General features: G+C 43.9%; 2 protein-coding genes across 4 annotated transcripts; both read right to left on the reverse strand.

Moving 5' to 3' along the window:
- Positions 1-201: 201 nt before the first annotated feature.
- Positions 202-18163, reverse strand: prkn (parkin RBR E3 ubiquitin protein ligase). Of its 3 annotated transcripts, none has more exons than XM_085427172.1 (11): positions 18026-18163; positions 13825-13988; positions 10498-10729; positions 9752-9867; positions 7274-7357; positions 1774-1889; positions 1545-1681; positions 1293-1354; positions 676-906; positions 483-600; positions 202-409 (listed from the first exon to the last, which is right to left on the reverse strand). In XM_085427172.1, the coding sequence occupies exons 1-11, from the start codon at positions 18030-18032 to the stop codon at positions 306-308; spliced, it is 1371 nt and encodes a 456-aa protein (XP_085283298.1). In that variant the 5' UTR covers positions 18033-18163; the 3' UTR covers positions 202-305. The 3 variants fall into 3 exon arrangements, with proteins under 3 accessions (XP_085283298.1, XP_085283297.1, XP_085283296.1); XM_085427171.1 differs by having other exon boundaries at positions 10477-10729; XM_085427170.1 differs by having other exon boundaries at positions 10432-10729.
- On the reverse strand, positions 14762-15800 carry LOC146656453 (uncharacterized). Its single transcript, XM_085427173.1, has one exon. It carries the CDS (start codon positions 15788-15790, stop codon positions 14774-14776), a length of 1017 nt encoding a protein of 338 aa, XP_085283299.1. The 5' UTR covers positions 15791-15800; the 3' UTR covers positions 14762-14773.
- Positions 18164-21841: the final 3678 nt, after the last annotated feature.

The following is a 21841-nucleotide window of genomic DNA, read 5'->3' on the forward strand; positions in this document are numbered from 1 at the left end:
TTCTCATCTGAAAACGTCCAGATGAACAGAATCAACTTTCTTTACCTGGACGATTCAGCATACACGTGAAGATATTTTAACTCAGAAATGTTTACTCAAATTAACAAAGGAGACAGTAAAACCTGAAAGTCCAAGAGTGAAAATAAACATTTTTCCCACTGTTGGATCCACATGTTTATTCAAACAGTCAGTCAGTCAGACTAAAAACTTCATTTGACTTTTATTGTGAAAGGGCTTCAACAAAAAGGAAGAACATGTTAAAGCCATCAGTCTTTTCTGTGACCGCAAGCAGTGATGTGACCCGTTTAACTGAACCAGTGGTTTCCCATACACTCTCTGTTCCAGGGGACTCCACAGAGCCAGCACCACTCGGCCTTGCACAGCGGGCAGTGCATGTGCATGCAGCCGCCTGCAGGGGGAGACAGCGTGTCAGCCATTGTCACACGATCCTCGACATGTATGACACCACAGCCGTCCCTTACCATTTCTCTCCACGGGAACCGAACACGTTGGGCAGGGCCGGGTCGACTCGGCGATGACGAGCAGAGACGCTGACTCCCATCTCCCCATGAGCGACGCCTCCTCCCCGACCACGAAGCCCTGAGGAAGAAGAGGAGTCAGCTGATTGTTTTATTTTCGTCATCGTCCTACAACCTCTGTAACTGGCCAGCTCACCTGTGCTGCTTCCCCTGTGGGCGGGGCTGTCACTGCCTGACACGCCCCCTCATGGTACTCCCCCCTGCAGAGTCTGCAGAAGACAAAGCCGCAGCCAAGCCGGCGGTCACACTCCAACTTCCTTCTGCCATCAGGTGGGAGAAGCCCCGCCCCACAGCCAGGTGATGGACACATCATTCCTCCAGTGGTGAGCAGACACTCCTCAGCGCCATACTGCAGGTAGCGCCCATACTGAGAGGACACAGCAAAGGTGACTGAGGGTGCAGGTGGTTCAGCTGACTCACCTGGAGCATGCTCACTGGATGAATTTTGGTTTTCTTGCGTTATCGTTGCCATGGTAACCCCTTTCTGCTCACAGTAATTGGCTAGGATTGAGGCAGAGGCCTCTCATTGGCTCTTACTGGTTCCCATTTGCTTACAAAAATCTTCTTCAGGGATTTCATATTTGAGAGTCTGTCTGACATCTGTCTGCCACGTTCACTCTTTTATTTATTTATTTGTTTTTATTTTTTGATCATTTTTTGTTGGCCGAGTGTTGACAGACTTCACAATGTTTCACTCACAGTAAGTGTGAGAGTATTTGTATAATTATCTTTGTGATGCAGTACTGCGTGTACCTGCTCATCTCCCAGGATCCTGAAATGATGAACTTCTTTAATCAGAGAGTCGTCGCAGCCGACTGAAACATTAACACATGAAACATGTTTACACGCGTGTGCACACTCACACATGTCTGATAATGTCGCATGCTCCTGTCTGCAGTTAATGAACAATGATCATTGAAAATGAATTCAGATTCTTGGGCAGTCTTGTTCTGACATATTTCTACAGAGAGTGAAGGTTGCATTGACCACACCCCTTGTCCCCACCTGCACACGGCAGCGAGTAGCCAATCACAGGATGGTACACAAACTGCCGGTCATTCAGGCGCGTCTGGCAATAACGCTGGAAACAGTCGAGACAGATCACATGACGCTCCGAGCACTGGAAGACCAGGACCACGCCCCTGAGAGGCAGAAGGGGTGGGATTACACCTGGCTGATGGGTGATGGGTGGTGTGTGTGTGTGTGTCCGTGTGTGTGTGTGTGTGCGCTGTACATGACATCGGTGCAGGCGATACAGGGCACGCCTCTGGTGTTGGTCATGATGAGGTCGAGGGCCACGGAAAGGTCATCATCTGACGTCGGGTGAGACGCACACTTCATGTAAAACTCCTGAAGACAGACACACACACTCCACCTGGCTTAATCAATGACATTATCTGTGATGGCTCATGTGACAATCAAAAGTTCCCGGAAAAACTGAAGTGAGGCGGGGCGCTGTTAGACACCATGGTGTGAAGCAGATGGCCCCGCCCCTCCTTGAGCCTGGTTCTGCCGGAGGTTTCCTCCTGTTAAAAAGGAGTTTTTCCTTCCCACTGTCGTCAAAGTGCTTGCTCATAGGGGGTCATATGATTGTTGGGTTTTTCTCTGTATCTATGAAGCGCCTTGAGGCGACTTTTGTTGTGATTTGGCGCTATATAAATAAATTGAATTGAATTGAATTGAATCTAACCCTAGCGAGTTTATTTCCCATCTCCTGCAAGATCTTCTGAAACGGAATGAAGCACCTCTGTTGGATCGGGTTCACAGATCCCTTGGACCAAAGCCCAGAGATGGAGCACCTCCTTGCCCACTGCTCATTAGAGTCCACTACTTCCATGTCAAGGAACAGCTGCTACGTCTTGCAGGAGCAAACTCTCCTCTACTTTACCAGGGCAGAAGGATCTCCATTTTTCCAGACTTCACACCTGCAGTGGCTAAAAAACGTTCGCAGTTTACTAGTTTGAAGCACCTTCTGCACTCTAGTCCTGGGATCAAGTTCGGCCTGTTCTATTCAGCGGAACTGAGGATATCACTTCCAGATGGAGTTGTACGTAAGTTTACTGATCCTGCGTCTGCCACGGACTTTGCCAATAAGATCCTGGGGGGCCCTGCCTCTCAGGACACATAAGTGTCTTAGCCCGTTAGGCTGATATGTTCATCTTGGTTAACTTCTGTGAAATTTTTTATTTTTTTTATTTTTTTAGTAACATTTATTTGAGGTGAACTTGATTTATAGGATGTGTCTTGTTCTAATATATTTTTATACAATCCTTGATTTGTCTCTGCCTTGTATTGTAAGGAGCTTGAACTCAACTGAGACTTTGGATGGTTGGGAAGAAGTGCTCAGGGGTGTATTTGGTGGGGGGTGCGCGCATCTTGTTTGGGAAGATGCTTCAGCATTTAGGGGGAAGTTTGGGCGTTCTCTTTGTTTTTATGTTGTACTGTTCTGTACACTGACTTTGTTCTTTCTGTGCTTCTCACCGGTCAGCTTTTGTTTTTTTGTCTTTGTTCTAACATGGTATCGCAACTAAATATTAATAACCAACAAGCAGGTCACTCGTTTACGTTCTGTAGCTGGAATTGTAAAGGTCTGAATCAGCCTATTAAAAGGAGCAAGGTCCTCCATCATTTGCAATTTTTGGTGCCCAGATTGTGTTTTTACAAGAAACACACCTAAAAATTTCAGATCATTTTAGACTTCGTAAGTGCTCCAAAAACGTTAGAGCACTTGTGCAAATATGTGATGTCTTGATGAATCGAGCAGATATTAGAAGTTTACACAGCACCATTCTGGCATGAAAATATCTTTAAAGTTTATTTTGTGACCCAGAAACAGTAATATTTCAAACTCTGCCACTCTGTGTTCCTCTGCCACTGCCTCGTTTGAGGCAAAATAAATTTCACCTCAAAATGCAACACTTGCAACTGCAATTTTTTTTTACGTGCGTTCAAATTTTTTTTACGTACACTCAGAATAGTGGCACAAAAATAAAGCCACACACATCGAGCACATCTACTGCGGGTGTGGTGCCTGTTATCAGACCCAGAGTTTGCAACATCTCCCAAAAACCCGAAGATTAGAGCAGAAATGATAACGGATGATAATGGCAGCAGCAGCAGTTATTCTCTGCGTGAGTAGCTTCATGTTGTTCGTGTGTCATTTACGTTGAGTAGGCTAACCATGTTATCACATTAATGCACGTAAGGTGAACTAGCAAACACCGTCGTAGTTACATGCGGCTGTCTTCTTGTTTGATAGCAGATGCTCCCTTCACCCTGGCCAAAAAGGCTAAAATGACCAAACAAAAAGTGGAAAACAGCTAAACATGAGAGGTTTTTGGACAAAGTTTGTTTTTTCCATTGTTTAAGCACTGCTTCCAGCCAAGAGTGATACCATATATGCCCCATAGCTGCAGAAAAGGCTAACATTGTTATCTTTTTACAAAAAAACAGCTGAACATGAGAGGTTTTTGGACAAAGTTTGTGTTCTCCATTCTTTAAGCACCGGTTCGAGCACCGTTTAAGCACCGGCACCGTTTCAAAAGTACCGGTTTGGTACTGGTATTGGATAAAACCTAAACGATACCCATTCCTATAACGACAGGCTGTCCTTGCAGACTGAGTTTAATCACCTGTCCTCTGCTCGGGCTGAAGAGATGCTGTTGAAGTGTCAGCACTCCCAGTATGAGTATGGGGATACGGCCAGTAAACTGCTTTCCCATCAGCTTCGTAGTGCAGCAGCTGCACATTCCATTCCTCGGATTCAGACATCAAGCAGTGTTTCTATGGATCCTAAAATAATTAATAACCAATTTCGAGACTTTTATTCTCTTTATGCGTCTGAATCTGTATTTAGCACTGAATCTTTGGACTCCTTTTTCAATCATCTTAAACTCCCATCAATTGATCAAACACACAGTCTTCGGCTGGAGGGACCAATAACTGTAGAAGAGATCCTGAAAGCTATCAGCAAATTGCAGTGTTCTAAGTGTCCTGGACAGGACGGGTCTCCCGTTGAGTTCTATCGTAAATTTATGCCTAGACTGGCCCCACTCATGGTAAATATGTATAAGCATTCACTTGAAGTTGGATCCCTCCCACCTTCTCTACTACAGGCATCTATACCCTTGATCTTAAAAAAGGATAATGATCCATTACAATGTGGCTCATACCGTCCCATTTCTTTGTTAAATGTGGACTATAAAATCCTTGCTAAACTTTTAGCGATGCGTGTGGATAATCATCTCCTGGTTGGAACTTCTTTATACTTCCCTGTTTGCCGCTGTCAAAACAAATGGCACATATTCTGACTTTTTTCCTCTGTTCAGACTAGGCAGGGCTGTCCCATGTCGCCATTGCTCTTTGCAATTGCAATGGAGCCCTTGGCCATATCGCTGAGATCTAACCCAGGTATCACCGGGGTTACTAGAAATGGTATGGAACAAAAGGTCTCCTTATATACAAATGATTTGCTTCTTTATGTCTCAAAACCAGCATCCTCATTTCCTTTGGTGCTCTCAATACTTGAACAGTTTAGCCTTATTTCTGGCTATAAGCTGAATCTCGGCAAGAGTGAACTGTTCCCTCTGAATGCTGCTGCACAGAAATATCAGTGTACAGCACTGCCTTTTCGACTTGTATTGGACAACTGTACATATTTAGGGGTTAAAATTACAAGTCAATTTCATAATCTTTTCAAGCTTAATTTCAACCCACTTGTGGAGAAAGTTAGGCAGGATTTGGACAGATGGTCTCTTCTCCATCTGTCTGTGGCAGGGCGTATAAATGCGATTAAAATGAACATCCTTCCAAAATGTTATTTTCTTTTTCAGTGTGTCCCTGTATTTATCCCAATTTCTTTTTTTGTTAAATTAGACAAGATTCTCTCGGTTCATTTGGAACAAAAAAAAAACCAAAACCCTAGAATACGCAAGACATATCTTCAAAGACCGAAAAAGATGGGGGGGTTGGCTTTACCAAACTTTATGTTCTATTATTGGGCATGTAATATTCGTATTCTCAGGTACTGGCTACAGGGGGAAGGTATGAATAATGCCCCGGCGTGGCTGAGCTTGGAGATTTCTTCCTGTGCCTCATCCTCTTTACCAGCCCTGATTTATGCCCAAAAGCAGCCTCCGAGTGCAGGTTTTTATAATAACACTATTGTCAAAGTTACCTTGAAAATATGGCATCAATTTCGTCGTTATTTTAAGCTGAACTTTTTTCCCTTCAGTCACCCATTTTGAAAAATCCCTCTTTTCAGCCTTCGTTAGTTGATGGTGCTTTTTGTTTGTGGGCCTCCTTGGGTATCAGGTCTTTTTCTGATCTGTATATTCAGAATACATTTGCCTCTTTTAAACAGCTCTCATTTAAATTTGGCCTTCCAAAAAGTCACTTTTTTCGCTACTTACAAATCCGGAGTTTTGTTAAGGAGAAATCCTCTCAGTTCCCATCTAGACCTCCTTGTCATGACTTTGATAACCTTCTATTGCCTCCCCCTTCATCACAGGGCCTGATCTCTTGTCTGTATGGGAGAATATGTTCATTTGGCAACTCCTCAACCTCGGCTATTAAAATGGCATGGGAGCAGGATTTGGGATGTGTGATTCAGGATGTCTTTTGAGATAAAATTCTTTACTGGGTCCATGGCTCCTCATTATGTGCCAAACACAGGTTAATTCAATGTAAGATTTTACACCGCGTACACTGGACTAAAGCCAGACTAGCTCCAATATACCCCAACCTTAGCCCTGATTGCGACTGCTGTCATCAAACACCTGCCTCTTTAATACATATGTTTTGGTCATGTCCATCCATCAAACAATACTGGATTAATATTTTTCTGACTCTATCAAAGATCATCCAGCTAACCCTCCAACCTGTGCCCTCAACCCCTTTGTTTGGGGTTCTTCCTGATACAGTTGTCTTGCCGACGCCCCAGGCGGATTTGGTAGCATTTCTCACCTTATTGGCAAGACGCAGAATATTGTTATGTTGGAAGTCCCCTTCTCCCCCATCCTGGGAAATCTGGATCAGAGATGCTTTGCATTTTAGCAAACTCGAAAAGATTAAATTCACCCTGCGTGGGTCTATGGTCAAATTTTTTAAGATCTGGCAACCCTTTTTTGATCATGTGCAGACTTTCCAGTCCCGTAACACTCCCAGTTAGCCAGCTCAGACTTTATTCTATTTTATCTAATGCTTAACTATACAGACTCTATTGTGCCTGCACTTTATGATGGCATTTATTTATCTACTTTATACATATTTCTTTTTTCTTACGGATTTGACTTATTTCGACGACTAAGCTGACCACTCATTTTGTTTGTTCCGTTTTGTTTTTTGTTTGTGTAGGGGTGTGGGTTCTGAAACTCTGCATATCTCTCTTGTCCACTCAGGAACTGCTATCTTGTACTCCAGGGTTTACTATTTGTATTATTAGCTTGGATCCTTTTTTTTTTCCTTTTTGTACACCTACTGGTACTCTTGTAATTATGAGGTGGAATGTATGTTTCATATTGTTTTACGTTCTTCAAAAAGAAAACGGCATATTGTTCAAGTTGTCTTTTGTAAAATGGATGCAGAAAATTCAATAAAAATATCTGGGGAAAAAAACTGAAGTCATGCTCCACCCCTCTGACAGCTGATCAATAGTTTGCAGATAAGTCTCTGAGCCGCTGCTTATTTTCTGATTCATCACTGATTCAGCTTTTTGGTGAAGCCTCGCCCCTTACCGCTTCGTTGCCTTGACAACCCTCTGACTGACAGATGCCATGGATGCGACCGGAAAGGAGCACGTCGTCCCAGCAGGACGGACCCTGCAACACACACAGTCAGTGCAGTACTGCAGTATAAGTACTGTAATACAAGTACTGTAGTACAAGCACTGCAGTATAAGTACTGTAATACAAGTACTGTAGTACAAGCACTGCAGTATAAGCACTGTAATACAAGTACTGCAGTATAAGTACTGTAGTACAAGCACTGCAGTATAACTACTGTAATACAAGTACTGTAGTACAAACACTGTACAGGGTGGTCCATTTATATGGATACATCGTAATAACATGGGAATGGTTGGTGATATTAAAGTCCTGTTTGTGGCACATTAGTATATGTGAGGGGGCAAACTCCTCAAGATGGGTGGTGACCATGGTGGCCATTTAGAAGTCGGCCATCTTGGATACAACTTTTGTTTTTTCAATAGGAAGAGGGCCATGTGACACATCAAACTTATTGGTAATGTCACAAGAAAAACAATGGTGTTCTTGGTTTCAACGTAACTTTATTCTTTCATGAGTTATTTACAAGTTTCTCTTTGTTCACAGCCATTGACATGTTGAAGAGGTTAACACGTGAAGAGCGAAATCATGTTGATATCTGGTGAACGCAGTAACCGGGTCATTGCAGCAGATTTCAATGCAAGACACCCTACGAGACCACCCATCTCCCATGCTACAGTTAGCAAACTGCTTGCTAAGTTTCGTGAAACTGGTTCAGTGTTGGATTTGCCAAAATGTGGACGTAAGAAAACCGTCACTAATGAAGAAACATCAGTGGCTGTCCTAGCTTCATTCAGCAAGAGCCCACAGTGTAGCACTCGCCGCATGTCACTGGAGAGCGGCATTAGTCGAACATCCCTTCGGCGGATATTAGCTACTCACAAATGGCACCCTTACAAACTCCAGCTACTGCAGCATCTCAGCGAGGATGACCCAGATCGGTGCACAGAATTTGCAGAATGGGCAAAACAAAAATTGGAACAGGACCCTCAGTTCACGCAGAAGATTCTGTTCAGTGAGGCAAACTTTTATGTGAATGGTGAAGTTAACAAACAAAACCACCGCTATTGGTCTGACACTGACCCACATTGGATGGATCCCTCCAAGACTGTTGGACCAACAAAAGTGATGGTTTGGTGTGGTATATGGGGTACAACAACAGTGGGTCAATTCTTCATCAATGGAAACCTCAAGGCCACTGGATATTTGAAATTGCTACATGATGATGTGTTTCCCTCTTTATGCACTGAAGCTGGCACGTTCCCTGAGTTTTTCCAGCAAGATGGTGCACCACCACATTATGGGTGCCAGGTCCAAGCATTCCTAGATGAACAGTTTCCTGGAAAGTGGATTGGTCGTCATGGGCCAGTTGAATGGCCCCCAAGGTCTCCCGATCTGACCCCCTTAGACTTTTATCTTTGGGGTCATCTGAAGGCAATTGTCTATGGTGTGAAGATACGAGATGTGCAGCACCTGAAACTACGGATACTGGATGCCTGTGCTGGCATTTCTCCCGCGGTGTTGCTATCAGTGTGTAAAGAGTGGGAGAAGAGGGTTGCATTGACAATCCAACACAATGGGCAGCACATTGAACACATTTTATAAGTGGTCAGAAACTTGTAAATAACTCATGAAAGAATAAAGTTACGTTGAAACCAAGCACACCATTGTTTTTCTTGTGACATTACCAATAAGTTTGATATGTCACATGGCCCTCTTCCTATTGAAAAAACAAAAGTTGTATCCAAGATGGCCGACTTCTAAATGGCCACCATGGTCACCGCCCATCTTGAGGAGTTTGCCCCCTCACATATACTAATGTGCCACAAACAGGACTTTAATATCACCAACCATTCCCATTTTATTACGGTGTATCCATATAAGTGGACCACCCTGTAGTACAAGCACTGTAGTACAAGTACTGCAGTATAAGCACTGTAGTACAAGCACTGCAGTACAAGTACTGCAGTATAAGCACTGTAATAAAAGTACTGTACACAGCAAAATCTCCAGTGTTAAATTAACACTAGAGAGTGTCTATATGGGTCCACACCTCTGAGTGTTAAATACAACACTGTTGAGTGTTAAATTAACACTTTTGACGGTGTTATATGTTTAAAAGTAACCTAGTCAGTTTTGAAGATTAACAAAGACTAACACTGAGCTGTGCTGATTTTCTAACACTGGAATATTTCTAATATTTTGAGTTATTTTCCAGTGTTAGAAAATCAGCACTGCTCAGTGTTAGCCATTGTTAATCTTCAAAACTGACTAGGTTACTTTTAAACATATAACACTGTCAAAAGTGTTAATTTAACACTCAACAGTGTTGTATTTAACACTCAGAGGTGTGGACCCATATAGACACTCTCTAGTGTTAATTTAACACTGGAGATTTTGCTGTGTAGTTTAAGCAGAAACGTCTCTCACCCTGCTGAGCGTCAGCGCCGTCTGTTTGCAGCGTCGGCAGCGCGCTCGCAGTTTTCCTGGCTCGATGGAGCGGCAGCTCTTACAGAACACGAAGAAGGTACTGCAGGTACGCACACCTTTACACACAGTACACAGTCAGAGTAGTAAGGTGCTGCCAAGCATGATTAGGGTTATAAATACAATTTCAGGGTATTTGGTGGTACTCGTCTTTTCCAGGCAGCAGAAAGAATGTAATGTGCTACTGCAACCAGAAGGTGGCGCTCAAGTGCTCAGGGACATTTCTATACAAACGTTTTACTTTATCATCGTACATAAGAAACAAGAAGCACTGGAACTCACAGCTCCAGCGAGGTACTGAGTAATACTACTCTGAAGGGAGTATTACAGCACTTCATGTGTTTCATGTATAAAAACGTGTTTCAGCTCATTTTTAATTCTTTCATCAGAAATATATCAGACTCCTCCCTCACACCTCCATCTCAGGTGTGTGATGGATCACTGATCAGAGACAGGTGATGCATTCAGGTGCCCTCGTAAACTCGGGACTCAAACAGGATGTACTGTCAGCTGAGGCAACAGTTAAAATAAAATTTAAATTGAATAAAAATCGGTTATAAAATAAATAAATAAGTCTTTCTGAGAGTCCAGTGTGCTATTTGTTTCATTAGAAAAAACATTACATTTCAGGAATTTCAGCAGCAGCAAGGGACGGGGCATCGAGGCACCTGTAACCATGACACACTCACTGCTGTGAGCTCCAGCCTGCACCTCCTTCAGACTCTCCCCCTCTGCTCTGCCCTCTCCTCCCTCACTGTTGGCAGGGAGTCGAGAAGAGCTGAGGTCCAGCCTGGTCAAAGAGCCCTGCTCCTGCTCCTCCTCTCCGTCCTCAGCTCGGTGCTCCTGCATGAGCCGCTGAAAGGAGGCGCCTGAAGGAGGGAGGACGACGTGGACGGTGCTCTGCTCTGGGAGGTCGCAGCCCTGAGTGACAGGAGGAGGAAGAGGAGGTTTTTTTTTTTAAATTAATAATTAAAACAATGCAAATACAAACTGTCGTAGAGGATAAAACTGTAGAACAATATTCAAAGACAACAAAAACAACAAAAGACTGGAGGCAAAAATCAAAACAGTAACAGATGAGAAACGTCATCATAGATTTTAACAGATCTGCTGGATTTCAGTTTCTTCAGTGACGTGAATAATGACCCACGTGGAGGACGGTGTAGTATTTCTCCACTGGCTGTAATGTAGATGGTATTTACCTAAGCGGATGATACTGTTAATCACAGTAGAGACAGATGGATGTAAATGATCCATATAATAATAATAATAATAATAATAATAATAATAATAATAATAATAATAATAATAATACATTTTATTTATAGGCGCCTTTCAGACGCTCAAGGTCACCTTACAAAAACACGTGAGCAATAGCAGCAAAAAATATATTAAACATGGTAAAATCTAATTTAGTCAGTCATTCAGTCATAAAAGTATAAAAGCAAATATAAAAACTGAGCAAGGTAAAAATGGACTAAGACAGATCAGCTGTATGCAATGCTGAATAGATGAGTTTTGAGACATGATTTAAAAGTGGTGAGAGCGTTTGGCTCATTAGTGACAGGCTCTGAGTCCAATGGTAGTCAGGCGAGCAGGTGGAACAGACAGAAGGGAAAAAGAGCGGAGTGTACGATGGAGTGAGTACGTATGAAGATCAGATAAATATGGAGGAGCGAGGTTATGAAGCGCTTTGAAAGTGAGAAGAAGGATCTTGAAATTGACATGGTGGTGAACTGGAAGCCAATGGAGCTGTTTAAGAACAGCTGTTATATGTTCAGTGGATCTAATTCTGGAAATAATACGAGCAGCTGTATTTTGAACTAACTGCAATTTATGGAGAGATTTATGAGGTAGACCACAAAGAAAGGGATTCACAGTAAGCTAAACGAGATGTGACAAGAGCATCGACAAGTATGGCGGTACTGTTTGAAGTGAGTGAAGGACGAAGGCGGTTAATATTACAGAGATGAAAATATAATTTATATGTGCTGCAAGGACAGAGCGCTGTCGATGATGACACCAAGACTCTTAACCTGAGGGGAGGGTGTGACAACAGTCATCGATGGATAACGAAAGACTGGTTGGGACTTTGGTCAGTTTTGATTTGGTGCCTATTAAAATGAATTCTGTTTTATTAAATTTAAGAAAGTTGTGAGTAAACCAGACCTTGATTTCACTTAAACAGTCAGAAATGGATGTGGGTGGGAGAGTAGCTGTGGGTTTGGAGCTGGGTGTCATCTGCGCAGCAGTGAAACTGGAAGTTAGGCTTCCTGATAATATTACCTAGGGGTAGGAGATAGATGATAAAAAGTAAAGGACCCAGGACAGAGCCTTGGGGTACACCAGAATTAACTGGAGTAGATACTGATCTGTGAGAGAGTAATTGAACAAACTGTGAGCAGCCAGAGTAAACCAGGCGAGTGCTGTACCACTGATGCCAATAGATGCTAATCTGTGAAGAAGGATGTGGTGGGAGATTGTGGCAAAAGCTGCTGTAAGCTCAAGAAGAATGAGGATGGAGATGAGTCCAGAGTCAGCTGCAAGCAGAAGATCATTGGTGATTTTTACTAGACATGTTTCTGTACTGTGACATGAACGGAAGCCGGACTGAAACTGTTCGTACAGGTTATTTCCAGTGAGATGACGATGAACCTGTGCAGCCACTATCTTTTCCAGAACGTTGGCTAAGACAGGCAGATTTGAAATTGGCCTGAAATTATTTAGATTGGAGGGATCTGAACCATTCTTTTCAGTACTGGAGTTATTATTGCATAGAAGGTAATCTATATTCTGCTCTTGCTCTTGACGAAGGCGGTCGCACTTTTCTCCTCTCCTCCTCCTCTCCCTTAGCTTCCCTGCTTAGCCTCTTGTGTCCTTGTCTAGTCTCGTGTTTTTTGTATTACTTTCCCTGGAACATTCTCTCACAGTCTGTTCTCTAAAACCTAAAAGAGGAATAAAGGCCACCTGGGTTGGCAGGAAGACTGTTTACTTAGCCTGGCAGGGCGAAGGACACTGTCCCAGCTGAACTCTGGACACACACATACATATACACTGATATGCACACACTCATCTCCCTTCCCTTTCCAAACGCCTTCGACACTTATTCCCTCCCGATGCTGCACCCCCCCGTTGCTTGTCATGTGTTTCTTTGGTGTATTAAGTGTTTTTTCATGTGCAGAGGTGTTTTTTTCTGTTCTCAAACTGATCTCCCTGTTGGAGCTCAGTCTGGGAGGAGTTATTTTCACTGATTTGAGTGACAACCAGCTGATACAGGACATGAGAAAAACAGATGGTGTAATGTTTCACAGGCTGAATCACTAAAAGAACACGGGTCCAAATGTAAACCTCCTTTTTAGAAATTCAGATACGGGGTATTTATTATTAATGACCTTAAAATGGGTTTCTTTAACTTTTGGAGGAACAGGCTACTTAACAAATTCAGAAAACACCTTTTCCACTAGTGACTGATCCCCGTGAAAGGCCTGCACACGTCTACCCGAGTCAAACTCATGGAAAAGAATCGATTTGAAGTTCACTCTAATAAACTTATTGTACTATCATTTAAATTAAAGTTTCCAATTTTGAAGCTTGGCAGCGCTGGTTTGATGTTAGAATGTAACAATGTGTTGCATAATAGCTGAGCTAATGGGATAGCATGACAAACCTTTCTGGTATCTTTTAGTGGGCAGTCTAAATTGTGTCTCTTCAGAAAAGATACATAATCCAGTAAAGCACCATTAGAGTCTAACAAGTCAGTTACAAACAAGATGCCGCTCTCAAACCAGTTTCTGGTAAATAATGGCTTTCTAGCGGTTATCAGTCTATTGTTCCAAAGTGTCCACATGTGAGACGAGGAGAAGGAGAGGACCTGTTTGAGAAAACTAGATAGTTTAACCGGAATTTTACTGAAAGTCGAGGAAGAGGAGGAGATCACTGGCATGTAGACCCCTCTGAGTGATCACTTCCTCCTGCAGATGCCTCGACCCCGCAGTGACCCCTGACCTCTAGCGTACCTGCAGTGTGGCGGTGCTCTGCAGCTCCCGGCCTGCAAACAGCACCTTGAGGCGCTCCGGCCGCACCCCCTGCTGACTCCCCACCACCTCCTTCAGCTGAGCCACGCTCGCCTCCTCCTGCAACTCCACCGGGACGCCAGGGCCCAGGTTAAAGCGCACAAACACTGAGGACAGACACACACACACACACACACTTCAGCTTCACGTAGGTTATTTGCCACGTGTTCTTTTGAAAGTAAAATGACGTCACTGCGTGTAGCACCTGAACTCTAATCAGGTCATTGGCTGTGTCCCAATTCAGGGTCTGCACGCTTGAGGCACGCGCACTACGCGCACTACGCGTACTACGTACGGTGCGTACTATAAGTACGAGAAGTGCGGAAGTGAGAGGCTTGTGAAATGGGACGGGACGGTCTAACCTGCGTCGCGCTGTTCAGGTTGCCTAGCAACCATGATACTAACCACGAGAAACGTTACATACAGCATTGTTTGAAATTAATGAAGGAGAAAAAATGTTTTGTTGGTCATTCATTTTTGTCATGACATCACTTTGATTAGTTGAGTATCTGAGGCTGAGACCACGGGACTGTAAATATATATGTGTGTGTGTGTGTGTGTGTGTGTGTGTGTGTGTGTGTGTGTGTGTGTGTGTGTGTTATAGCAGTGAGCTTGAACTCTGGGTCAAAGATTCAAGTTGCAGTTATTTATATTTCTTATCACCTCAAATCTTCACTCAAAGACGAGTATCTGTGACAGTGTATATATAGATGTATTATATATAAGAGACAAATATTGTTCTTTTAATATGTTGACATTACTAAATTTGGCTCAATGCTTACATACATGTGTAAAAAGGAAAATGTACGAGCTGTGATAACTGTGTCTGATAGAATGAAGAGTAGACTGATATATGAAATATTCCTTTATTGGGTGAGAAAATCAGACCATGTCATAACTGCTGTAAGTCACACAGAATAGATATCAGAGCCTTAACCCATTTTTTAACTAATGCTGTGTTCTGGTAATTTGACAGCATACATGCCACTGCAAACAGTTGGTTGATATTATAAACATGTGACATGGTAATGATGCTATCAAAAAGTTTGTTCTGTTTGATCCTCCTAATGACTCGCTCCACATGTACCCTGAGTCTGGCTATGGCCTGCGTCTCCTTACCCTGGTATGCTGGCATCTGCTTCTGCTTAGATAGAAAAGGTGGGCAGTACACTTTGCATTTACAACAATCGGTGATTAGGAAGCCCTTATCTACCATCACTGCCATGTCTTCAGTCAACTTCTCAGCAATGCCTGATTGTTTGAATAGTTCCTTGTCACTAACCGAACCAGCATACAGATTAGAGATGAATGTCACTGGACCATGTGGAGCTATGCCAACCAGGGCTTTCATCATACAGTGGGATTTGTACGAAGAGTACATTTCACTTTGGAGAAGTGGTGAGGATGGTGTCTGACACCTCAGCTCTGTACAGTCAAGGATCATCTGGGTGTCTGAGAAATCTTTGAATTCCTCAGGGAGGTAAGCTTGCACTCCTTCACGTGTAAGCCAGATGCATTGAGACCCCAGTGCAGTGGCAAGAAAATTTGTCCATGTTGCAATAATGCGGCTCACTGTGGACTGGTGTATGTTAAAGCGGTGTGCCAGGTCCCTCTCCTTCAAACCAACTGACAGGAAAACCAGGAAAAGAAAAAACTCATCAATTGGCTGTAGCAGCTGCCTCTGGAAGGTGAAAACAAAAGGGAAAATGTTACTCCTTAAGCTATGAACTAGTAAAATTATTCTTTTCTTGGCTAAATGTTTTGTAATGGTTAGGCATACCATACTGTACCATGGGGTAAACAATGAGGTGCTGTAGTGCACAGGTGTATGTATGTAAAGGATACTGAGTCTAGCATACATACACCTGTGTATGTATGCTACTGTACATAAAGTAATGTTATTGTACATAAATACAATAACATTACACCTCTAGTTCTAACTACCAACAAACCCATAACCTACTGTTGATGACGTGTCAACACTTCTTCGTTCCGATTGGCAGCTGACTTGGCTCTTGAAACCCGGATCATTTTATAGATGCAAGGCTCAATCAAAACCCAGAATGCCATCAAATGATCATAGCTTGGAAATCTATTCACGAGAGAGACATACATCATGTCAATCATTAATTAACATTACACACTGACATAAAAATAATGTGAACTGTGACAAATATGCTAATGGAATGCTGTATAAAATAGTCTGATTAAGAGTATTTGGTGTTGTATTTTACCTGTAGCATTAGGATATCGTTTAAATACTAAAGCATCTACATAAAACATACAATCAGCAGAGAAAAAGTAAATATCTATTTTGTTTTCATTAAGACTGGAAAAACTTTCGAAATTTAACTGATGGTGACCATGGTATATTTTAAACAGTTAGCTTGAATAGAACTTAGATGTACCTGGTATAGAATCGGATGTCAGTGTCGGAGCCAGCAAAACGCTGTAACCCAAATTCTCGCTGGACACGTAACTCCTGTATTTCCTTCCTCAGAGTCTCCACGTCTTTGAACAGGTCTTCTGCAGCTGATGCAGATATGTCCAATGCAGACGGCTCGGGGACTGAGCAGTAGTCATGATCTCTTGTAAGACTTTGCTCTTCTTGATCGTCAGGAGGAACTAGTTCAAGGCGTCGCTCCGTTCTCTCCCAAACACTACGCCGCGGTGGTCCAAGTTTATAGCCATTCTACTCAAAAAGTGTTGGTACAGCACCTTTAATAAGCCTCCTTCGACCATCGAGGGTTGTTGGCTCTATGAGTTGATCACTGGCAAAGTGTCTGCAGCAGACCCTGGTGTGAGAGGTAATCGTGAAATGATCCCGGTGTATGTTTACCAGCCATTGTCTTCTCAAGTCGGAATGGGTCGGAAAGGCATGAAAACTTAGTATGCCGTTAAATTTGGCTGAAGCTGAACAAAGTGGGACACAGCGATGCTCGGAGTATTTCTTCTCCTGTTTTTGAAAATGTTCTGTTTTAAATACTTTCCTTTTTATACTCATTCTGAAGCGACATTAGCATAGCTACCGATAGATAAGCAAACGTACCGGAAACGCACAAGCGGTACTATTTGGAAACGGAAATACGTCACATGCCCTAGTGCAAGTAGTCTATTCAGGGTCTGCAGCCTTAAAGTACGCATTTCAAGGCCGATTACGTCACAGCGGCGCGCCGAAGGCTGTCCCAATTCAAAGGCTGCTCAAAATGCGGCCCTCAAATGCGTCCTTCATTTCCCTGAATTTTAAGGCTGTGGCAGAGTAGACTTCGTGGCCCAACATATCCCAGAATGCATAGCGCAGCAGTGGGTGTGGATAAATTTGCAGAAAAAAACGGCGGATGAGGGGCGCCCGAAGAGTACACTTTAAGTACTGAATATTATGTCACTTATTTATGTGCAAATGTTTAATAACGAAGACCATTAAACATTCCTGTTGGCCACATGTCGGCAAAGTCATGTGACATCAGTGACGTTTGTACTAACTTGGTTTTAAAGTCTTTACTTTAAAATATACGCCGTTCAATAGCTGAGCTTCATCTCACAGAGAATGACCAAAGCTCATGTAGAAACAAACAAACAAATGAACAAACGATTTTCTCCTTCATTTCTGTCAAACACAGCTGTATGACACGTTTCCAGCTGTTATTATCATGGTTGCTAGGCAACCTGGGCAGCGCAACGGAGGCTTTTTTTTTTAAACTTTATTGACAAACAACAGTATCAGCGCAACGGAGGCTAGACCGTCCCATTTCACAAGCCTCGCACTTCCGGCCTTAGCGGTCTTTGAGTACGCGGCCCTTGAGGATCGTTGAGGCTGTGTACTTTAAGGCTGCAGACCCTGAATTGGGAGACAGCCACTGTGTGATATATGGGACCACGAAGCGTGCACCGGACCACGCTTGATATTTGGGGAAATCGACGGCGCATTTGAAGTACACTTCGAATTGGGACAGCCGTCGTCGCGTGGCGGTGACATAATCGCCCTTAAAATGCGTATTTCAAGCGTGCAGACCCTGAATTGGGACACAGCCACCGATCCGCACACAGGACAGCCCACACAGAACCCTCACTGACCCGCATCAACCAAAAAAAGCAGATCAGCTGACTGACCGGATCAATCAGCTGATCGGTCCGGTAGACTCACCGATCATGCTTCTCTCTGCTCTCTCCGTCCTTCATGTGTGTTTACAGTCTGCGGGCCGCAGTGCCCCCTGGGGGCTGTAGTTCTTTTTTCTTCGTCTTCAGTTGACTCCAACAATCAGGCGCATTACCCCCACCTACTGGTTGGAGGTGTAGCTTTAGGGCTGTGTGTCAGGTGTGTGTGTGTGTGTGTGTGTGTGTGTGTGTGTGTGTACCTGTGTATGGGTATTAATGTCTTCGTGGGGACCAAAATCCCGGTCCCCATTAGTTTGAAGACACTTTTGAGACTCAAAATATGGTTTTAATGTCAGGGTTACATTTAGGTGAGGTTAAGGGGCTAGGGCAGGGGTCAGCAACCTTTAACCCCCGAAGAGCCACTTGGACCCGGTTTCCACGCAAACAAAAACACTGGGAGCCACAAATACTTTCTGACATCTAAAATGAAGATAACACTGTATACATTGTTTTTTTACCTTTATGCTTTGTGTGAGCAACTAAGGTGTGTTGCTTATGAAATCCATGAAGTGCTACAGAGAAAACTACATTTTATTTATGTAATTAACACATTTTGAACTCTTAAAGAAATATAACAAAAAGGAAAGACACTCAGTTGAAGGTCTCTTACATGAATTTAAAAGCTGAACTAAAATGATCCATGTAGCAAAGAAAAACTGTTGAGAGCCGCCACCCTTGTATCGCCTTTGGGTTTTTGGAGCTTTGACCTGAATGTTAAAAAATAATTGGAAAAAAACACTATGCTGCTAAAAAAAATATTGCAAAATTCTGCATAAATATGTATTTTACCATGTTAATGTGTGTGGCGGGGCGTGGTCTGCAGCGCCGCTGCAGGGAGTCGGATGCACCTGAGCGGCACCCAAAATCACAAGTCTGTGCTCCCTATGCTGTTGTGTTGGTGTGTGTCGGGCTGTGAGCTGCAAAGCTACAGCCTGCTGTGTGCGTACAGCAACCGTGTGCTGAAAAACGTGTTCATGCAAACATCGTCGGGCCTGCCGTGACTTCTGCTCCTGAACCTCTGCGCACAGCGTCTGCAGATCAGGGCTGTACGAAGTCACTTTCATCTTTACAGGACTGTAAGCTGTCGTCTGTGAGGCGTGAGCGTGTTTGTTTTTAACACAGTTCACGGTGGAGAACAGCTGGTGACATAATGTGGATCCGAAGATCCATAACTGGCCTACCTGGGGTCGAAAGTCTCGATAAATGCACAGCGTTTCGGCGGCTACACCGGCTTCCGCCAGTGTGACGCTTATTTTGAGCAACGAAAAATAATGAAATATAATTTTATTTTTATATTTCAATATCACAATAATCTTCCAATGTAGAACTACAAGTTAAAAAAAGAACTAAACACAAATAAAATACACTTCAGCTAAACACTTCTCATTTATTTTACCCAAACCACGCGGGGCCGCAGTATAAGGACCAAAGAGTTGCATGCGGCTCCCGAGCTGCAGGTTACCGACCCCTGGGCTAGGGAAGGGTTAAGTCAATGAGATGTCCCCATGAGGATATGAATACACACACGTGTGTGTGTCTGTGTGTGCGTGTATCTGTGTTTGTGTGTGTGTATCTGTGTCTATGTGTTTGTCCGGGTTCCTCACAGTTGCCGGTTGAATTCTTGTTCTGACATCCCGACCTCTGTCTGATGCCCAGTTATTGATTATGATTTTCAAGGAAATGACGTCTGCAGCAGGAAGTGGCTCAGTTTCCCTTTCTGACAGTTCACCTGCTCCCCTGCAGAGGGCCTGGCTGATTTATTTGAACTCTGGGTTTAAAGGCCTCGAGAGCTTGAGAGAGGAGGTGAGGAGAAGTGCAGAGCGGTGCGCTGAGAAGTGGAACGACCTCACACTCGTCTCTGCTTAACAATGGGATGCTGCGTGTCCACCGTGCTGAAACTACAATATCCAGAAGATGGACTACAAAACGCAAATCTTCTGGAGGTCATATAAATGAGAGCAGCCTGTGAATGTATCGTGCACTACAGAGGCTGGAAGGAAGAGGAGCATTTGGGGTCAGAGTCACTGATGTCTGCAGAGAACAAACACAGGGTTCCTGCAGAGGCTCAGAGTCTGTTTGTCCCGACAGCTGTGAACAGCAACATTTTGGGCCTTATGCACATGTGTTTGTTTCACTCCCAGGAGGAGAGTATTTAAACGAGTTATGTAAATGTGACACAATTTACTGCATGAAGTCTAACGTGGACGTTAGAAGGGGTCAGCACAGAGACTACAAGCCCATTATCATCAATGGAGCTCCAGTGGAGAGGGTGCAGTCCTTCAAGTATCTTGGTGTCCACATCTCCTCAGACCTGACATGGGCTGCCCACATTCAGGTCCAGACCAAAAAGGCTAGGCAGCGCCTGTATCACCTACGACAACTGAGGAAGTTCAGGGTCTCTCCAAAGATCCTCAGGATTTTCTATACAGGTGCTGTGGAGAGCATCCTCACACAGAACATGACATCGTGGTTTGGGAACAGCTGTGTGAAGGACCAAAAAGCTCTCCAGAGAGTGATCCGTACAGCAGAACGCTGCTGCAGGATTGCTCTCCCCCCGCTTCAGGACACCTACACCAGGAGATGCCGGACTAGAGCAGATACTGAAGGACCCGTCCCATCCTGGCAACAAACTGTTCCAACTTCTGCAATCTGGTAGAAGGTTCCGCATCATCCGGGCAAGGACAGAGAGACTCAAGAGGAGCTTCTATCCCCAAGCCATCCGTGCCCTAAACACACACACCCGCCCTCTCACATCATCTATAACTGACTGAGTCAGGACTCTTCCAGACACTATAAACCAAGGCACAATGTACATTTCAATTCCTTTAATTTTAAATATGTTTATATTGTCTATCCTGTAAAATAGTCAGATGTCTATTCATATTAATGTACAGAATTCACCTGCTTGCTGCTACTACTGCACATTCACCCAGTGTATATACTATATGTCTGTATATATATATATAATGTTCTTCCTCTACCCCCCCCCCCCCCCCCGCCCCCCCCCATTTTTGCGCATGTCGAGGAGCGTGTCAGGCTACATTTCACTGTGTGTTATACTTGTATAACTATGCATGTGACAAATAAAGAACCTTCAACCTTCAACCTTGAACGTGTTCTCCCTGCTGCTGGGACAGGAGGGAGGCTTTATCAGGACGGGCGTCCTAAAAAGCTTCATTCTGTTCCTCAGTAACACTGTTTGTGCAGGGTCAAAGGTCATCAAGAAACCAACCAATAGGTTTCAGTCAATTTTGGTGGCTCCACCCACCTGATAAAACCCCAGATCATCCAATCAGAGCTGGCTGAGGCAGCTGGACCACTGAGGAGGTGCTCTACAGATGGTTCTGTTCTGTAGAACGTCATGTGACTAACATGTCACATGACGTTCTTCCCACTGAGTTCTCTCTTTCTTTCGAATGACATCATTGTGTGTGTCCATTCAGAACTCCATTTGAATATGAATCAGTGGTCGCTGGGCGGAAAACAGCCGACACAAAGACTCCTTCACTGTGCCCCCCCTTACTTCCTGAAACCAGCCGGCCTTCTTCATGAAGACCGTTTTCTTTTCTTCCCTGTTGAAAGACGCTCTGAGAGTCTAACGCTGCTGACAACGGGAGGAGGAGGAGGGGGAGCGGGGGTGCGCTCCGGCCTCCTTTCAAACAGCTCGGAGGGCTGGACTGAACCCAAACAGCCAGAGCTGATCCAGGACTCCTAAAAGGCCCGACTGTGGGAGAAAATGTGAAAGGAGCAGGACGAAGAGGAAGACGTGGTGGCGTCTCCCTGACTCCTCTTCGGCCTCCTCATC

This window comes from Rhamphochromis longiceps, linkage group LG13, assembly GCF_057381845.1.
Source record: "Rhamphochromis longiceps isolate RC_006_pf linkage group LG13, R_longiceps_female_GT1.1, whole genome shotgun sequence".
Taxonomy (NCBI): domain Eukaryota; kingdom Metazoa; phylum Chordata; class Actinopteri; order Cichliformes; family Cichlidae; genus Rhamphochromis; species Rhamphochromis longiceps.